Here is a 6843-nt window from a genome sequence, read left to right on the forward strand (position 1 = left end):
GAAAATGACATTTTCATTTAATACTACGATGCTAAATTGCAGCTGCCTGAACAATAAAAAGAGTACCTTCTACAGGTGAAACAAAGTGATGCAGTCCAAAATTGTACTTGATTCTCTGGAAGGGCCTAGCTTTAATTTTTATTTTTATTTTTTTACCGAGAAGTGCTTAAAACAGCTTTATAAGTTGGATAACTACATGCTGAGCAATTTTATTCTCAATGAGTGGTATCCAATGGGAGTCAAACTCAGAGCCGGTCTATTCAAAGTATTACTAATGTATATTGACCATAATGGTAAATTGCAATTAACTGGCGAGTATTCAAAAAAATATCTAAATTTTTCCTTCTTGGTTTTTCAGCAACACTTTCCCAAAACCTAGGGACAAGATTCATATTTGATTGGGGTTATAATATACTTACAAAGCCAAGTTGTTCTCTACAATGCCTATAATATACACAAAAAGCTATCACGCTTAGGACTTGAAGACTACGTAAACAACTAGCAGACAAAGAATTGCATATAAAAGGGGAGGGGATTAACAGTTTTTCAAGCCTACAGTTTGCTTCTCATCATCTAGCTCTAAGTAACCAAATTGGAACAACTGAGATACAGACAATAATACCAAACTGCATAGATGTGATCAAATTGTGCACTAACCTGCAGACACGGGCAGGAAAATACAGCTTCTGCCAAGATCGACAGAGATATCTGGAGTGGTCGATTACACGGATCCAGTCTAGCTCATCCATGGACACCTCAATATAATAGGAGTAAGACCTTTGAACAGCAAATGAATTAATTGAAACACTGAGATTATCAATGCACCATCTTTACACAGTATACCCAATGTATCCTAGTGACTGACTATGTTAAGGTCACATGAACTCCACTACACAACATAAAGCCAAGTATTAAATAAAGTACACCTTTAGTGGCAATATAACAAAGTATTAGCTTTTAATGTACCCAAGACTACGGTTCTTACACATATTTGCATGACAGGTACATTTCAAAACTGAAATATAATTGCATGCTAAAAATACTTTGATATCTTTTTAATGGCAAAATTCACAATCTCAACAAAATGGAGTAGTCTTCCTTCAGACATGATGGAACATTAAATGCAGACATTTAACACACCTAAAGTCATAAAAAAGTAATTTGTATTCCTCTTGCATAGGCTAAATTTAAACCTGAACCACAGTAGTCATTTCTGCTACAACATCAGCAAGGCAGCTTAGGAAAGATTTAGCAGACCATAAACATCAGCACACAGTAAAAGGAGACTGAAAAGGGAAGTTTATTTTGTGTTATATACTCTTTTCCATCAGTTATTGGTCAACAACTCTCAACTCTATTACACCTCCTATTTTAATCCACTATATTATATACATCTCTCTGCTATCTTATTTTACAAATTAATCATTCTGCCCTTTTAGAAGCTTACAATTTGCAACAGTATCCTTGTTTTTCTTATACTAGATGCTGTTATTACTATTAATATGTGCCACTGACCAAATCCTATTGCCCACAGGGATGGGCTGTAGGATTTGGTCAGTGGGCTTAATTATCACTTGTCATGGGCGACTTTAACAACTCAAGTTGCTCTGCTCTGCAACTTGAGAAGACCTCTGTCAAAAGCAATTAGCTTCCCTGCAAGGAGCTGATTCCAGCAGGCCGTGCATTTGGTGCCAGATTTAAGAAACATTGAATATAAACTCTGCTTGCCTAAAAATAATTGGGACTATACTTAAATGCTTTCCATTCTTCCTTTGCAATCACAGCTTTGCCCCAGACACCTGAAATCATACATGACATCAGGTGAAGAGTGATAGGTGTAGCTGGGGGGGGGGCAATCTCAGAAGGCCAAATAAGGACTCCCTGGAAGACCTAATTAGGTCTGCAAACCTAAAAAGGTTTCCCAGTGCTTTGTTAAAGTAATTATATTAATGTATAGATTTGATCCTGTAGTAGCATAAGAAAAGGCATGGGTGGTAAACTGAGTATGACTTTGAACTCACCTGCTATCACGATCCCATAGCAGTATACGTATATGATTAATTATCGATGGCTGACCCAATTTAATTTCAATACCAGAACGGCAGTCATCATCAATGGGATGTCGGGAAAATCCATGATCCAAATCATAATTCTGTGTGTCTCCATCTAACAAAGCAGATTTCAATTCCCCTTTCACTACCTGGGCTCCATATTTCATAGTGGCAATGTTCTCACCCGGTACTGGAAGAATGGGAATAAAAATGATGTTTTAAATTATGCTCTTCTTGCACATTATGCTCTTTATTTACAAAAATGTGGAAACAAATGATATTTAAAAGTCGTGCAGAAAACAGAATATCTAAAAGGCTGACATTATGAAGTGTCTAGTAGTGACTGGTTAAAGCCAGTGCCCTGTTATTCAGAAGATAAGGTGAACCTTGCTGGGTCAGGTCAGTGGTCCATTCAGTCCAGCATCTTATTCTCACATTGGCCAGCCAGATGCCTAAGGGAACCCTACAAGCAGGACCCCCTATGTGTGTGTAGAGATTTGCTTATTTTCACCAAAACAACAATTCAACACAAGGTACTTATGATTAACTGGCATTGGAAGCAATAAAATGGGACACGGTCAGGAATATCACATGTCCCATTAATTTTAAGTGGACTTGGTCATAGCTAATTTCCATTGGACTGTACCCACAGTGTTCAAAAATATTTCTATTACTGGTAAACTTTATATTCATATAAGATGCACTAAATACTAATTCCTAGTAAAACAACATCATTTAAAAAGGGGCTCAAGAGTACCACTGCAGATTTGCAGCCTCCTCGTGACAGTCAGTTTAGAGCAGGGCAGTAGGGGAAGCATTAATTTATTATGACTTGTAACTGTCTAAATTTAATGAGGTGCAATATTTCTGATATATTCAGGATAGAATGAATTTTAGGAATCTTTTGAGACAAGTGTGTTTTTAAGCAAGTAACCAAAGTTTCCACCAGCAGAAGGACACTCACACTACTGCTATTTCCCCTCATCTCCTCCCTCTTGCAACTTCTTGCGTGCCTGTTCAGCAGTGCCTCCAGAACAGGGTTTATTGGGTTATGAAGATGGGTTACAACATGAGTGAAGAAACACTCAAAACCAAGTATGAACAATGTTTCCCTCCCTACTCCATGGCACAAGCCACACTGTTCACCAACACCCCCAACTTCTGGAGAGACAAAGAAAAGTAATGGTTGCACAGGTGGTCTTCTACTCTTGCAACCTTTGAATACAACACAGTAGATCTGAGTGTTCTGCAAGTCAACCAATTTGCTGTAAACAAAGTAACCTTATACAACCCTGTGAACATTTATATACCGGTAGCCTTGTATTTCTGTTAGTAAACATTTACTCAGCATCAATAGTTAGCTAAGGAAGTTTTTAATTATAAGAAAACGTATAGGGTCATTTCCCTGGAAATACGGAGACTTACTTAACATGCCCCTATAGTTGAGGTCCATATCTCGACTTTCAGATCGAACTTTAATAGCATCCAAAATGGCATCAGGCGACAGCAATCCAGAAGGCCTTACAACATTTAAGAGCTCTGTCAAACTCATCAGTGGCAAGCGCACTGCCTGCATGATTTCTGCATGATTTTCCTTTGAGTTGTGTTTACACCAGTTCATCAAAGCTTGGAAAATATCCTTCTCAGGCGCTGCAAATGAATCCCTCAGTACAATACTGAGAAGAGCTGGCTAAGAAACAAGGAAATATTAGTGTAAATACAATCTGAAAACCAAACACAGCTGGACTCCCTGGCATCCCCCAGTTCACATACACAAGCAGCCACTGGAGCCACCTTTCATCACAAGTTTGCTTATCACAAACCTTACTTTTATTTACCATAGAAACTATTATGTCCACAATGAAATTCTGATCCTACCGGTAGGGTAGTTTACAAAAGGTTAACTAAAACAGCCCATAAAATACAGCTAACATTATAAAGCCCAATAACTAAAAAAATCAAAGATCATTACAATATTAAATACAACATTAATTCATAATAACCCTCATACTGTAAATAATCTGATCATTTCCACCAAAGGCCCAGGTCAACAAACGTGTCTTAAACTGGAGCCAGAAGCCCAATAATATAGTGGGCATCGATGCCTTCAGAGGGAGAGAATCCTACCGGGCAGGGTTCCACTACAAGAAGACCCTATCCCATGTCTTCACAAAATGACCCATACCCACCAGCCACCGATCTAGGTCCAGATGGCACAAGATATGATTGAAGAAACTTCTCATAGGTATGTGGGAAGAGGAGAGGGTAGGGGAAGCACACAACATCTTTCTAAACAATTCAGGGAATCTAACATTATTTATTAACTAGTATTCACCATTCTTTACTCATATCTGACATATAACTAATATGGTATGGGTACAACTTCACAGCCAAAGATGTAGACTTATGATCAAAGTTTACCCACTAAAAAAATCAGCAAATTCTAAATAAAGCAGTGTAATGTTATTTGTAATCTGCCTAAAAGGTAGGGCCTACCCTATATATACAGTAATCCCACAACTTATGTGCATTTATCTTGTGTCCATTCAGCTTTGTGTGCTTGCAAAATAAAAATTACAAATTAAAAAGAGGGTCGAGAGGGAGCAGATATTGAAAAGGGAAAAGACTTTCACAATCCCACACGAAAGCTCATACCCACACGAAAGCTCATACCAAAATAAAAACTTAGTTGGTCTTTAAGGTGCTACTGAAGGAATTTTTTTATTTTACTTCGATCCAGACCAACACGGCTACCTACCTGTAACCACCCACCATTGAATGCAATGTGTTTTGACTATATGTGGTTTTGGCTTTCGGAATGATCCCTGAAATATAACCCCTGTGAAGTTTGCGGGCTTACTGTACCCTAATTTAGACAGAACCACAAACACCAAAAGTGTAAGAGAAAAGAATGTGCAATGGTATCAAAAGCAGAGAACAGAGGAACAGAATACTAGCACTTTTTCTTATCTTCTGGGCACCTTCAGCATCAGGTGTATGAAATGTCTCTTTAAACAGATGAAACTACCGGTATGTTTGAATATGCTTGTTTCCTATACTAAGTTATCCCTTAAGAGAGCGCTAGGCAAAGAATCAACAATATAGCATCATTTTCAGAACAGCTTCAAACTTTTACTACATGTTAAAAATCAAGGTTTGAGTTTAGCCACCTTAGCCACCTTACAAGGATGCAGAATGATTTACAAACCCACATGATATTAATTATTAACCTGTCTCCTTGGGCTTCTGCTTTAATTTTCAGTAACATATTGATTCTGTACTGACATCTTTTCTGATCTAATCATGTCTTTTGTATAATTGACTTTTCCATTAAGAAAAGGTTGTAAGAATCACTGCACTGCATCTAATTCTGTTACCACAATCAGTGGATTTCTTAATTTTATCCCTCTTCTTTTTAAAATATATATATTAAGGCTAGGTATTATAAACAGTGATATTATACCAGTAAGCAAAGAATAACCAACTGCTGATTACCAACTTTACCTTTATTTATCATAGAGACAATAATGTTAATAATTAAATTTCCAGGAGGGGGCAGAAATTCTCTTACAGTGGAAGTTATTGTGTGTCTCAGAGATTTCATTCACAATATAAAGGTAGCTTGTTTCCAGCCCCCAAAGTCTACTTGTTCTTCTCCTCCAGATGTTATTGGACTGCAACTCCCATAATCATTTACCATTTGCCATGGTGTCTGGGGCGGTTGGGAGATGTAGTCCAATAACATACACAGGGCACCTGTTGGCTACCACTGACACAGTATAGCAACTCTACCTCCCAAACATGAGAGCTATTTTCAGGTATTGTCTTCATGTTTTCAAAAACAGCTCTGTGAAGGGGACACAGTGGTTGAGGCATAGTGACAGCATCATGGCACAACCAAAACAGTCACAATGGTCCCATGGGGAAGACTGGCATTTATGTCGTAGAGAAAGGAGCATACACGGGAAAAGGTATTCACAAGCAGAAGAATCCCCCTGGACTCCAACTGGAAGCCCATAGGAGGATCACAAAAAAAATGGTGGAAGTACAACTCTCTCCCCTCTAATCTGAGTCTTGGTACTATCCCAAAGAACTCCAACCAAGCTTCATCCCATATATATAGAAAATGGAAAAATACCGGTAACTACACATGGAACAGAACATTGCACTCCATGAATACTGAAATGATTTTCGGGTCCTATTTCCAAAAACATTTACTGTACACAAACATAAAGAATAAAATTGGGATTGTTATTTTTTAACTGAAAGCTTTAAAAACTGATACATACCTTGGAAAGTGACAGAAAACCTTCACTGGAGAGCACCTCTTGAGCATTTCTGTCCATAAACATGCAGCACATACATGTAAGTTTGGGAAGCAAATACAGACTAGCAACATCGTAAGTCATGCAAACGTTCTGAATGTTAAGGATGGTGCAAAGATACTCAGAGGTGGAATCTTCCAGTTCTGGGAATCCGTATTTATGCGCTAAACTCAGGAAGTCTAATAGGACCTCCTCCTTCTCATCTCTTAATGTGGCACGGCCTGTGTAAATATATTTTAACAACATTGTAAAGGCCTCTGCAGTGGTGTCTTGGAGAGGGATTTCTGCTTCAGGTTGAGATTCACGCATTCCGCCATATAATAATGCTCTGTACAAAGGGAGAAAGAAACAATGTAAAAAAACTTGTATTCTGGTAAGAGATACCTTAAGTAAGATTTGAAGTATATAGAATACGGCAAACACAACTGTCAATAATTTCATTTGAAAGTTAAATCTATGCAATTTCA

The 6843-nt window shown here is 37.9% G+C and overlaps 1 protein-coding gene across 9 annotated transcripts in view; it reads right to left on the reverse strand.

Annotated features, from left to right (window-relative positions):
* The window catches only part of BTBD9 (BTB domain containing 9), a 149116-nt gene that overhangs the window by 125686 nt on the left and 16587 nt on the right, over nt 1-6843 (reverse strand). For all 9 annotated transcript variants that reach the window (XM_035108137.3, XM_035108138.3, XM_035108139.3 and 6 more), the window contains 4 exons: nt 6341-6704; nt 3477-3741; nt 2022-2241; nt 658-777 (listed from right to left, as the gene is read on the reverse strand). In XM_035108137.3, the coding sequence (XP_034964028.1) occupies nt 658-777; nt 2022-2241; nt 3477-3741; nt 6341-6704 (969 nt within the window). The remainder of the gene's footprint in view (nt 1-657; nt 778-2021; nt 2242-3476; nt 3742-6340; nt 6705-6843) is intronic.

This window comes from Zootoca vivipara, chromosome 3 (assembly GCF_965207765.1).
Source record: "Zootoca vivipara chromosome 3, rZooViv2.hap1.1, whole genome shotgun sequence".
Classification (NCBI taxonomy): Eukaryota; Metazoa; Chordata; class Lepidosauria; order Squamata; family Lacertidae; genus Zootoca; species Zootoca vivipara.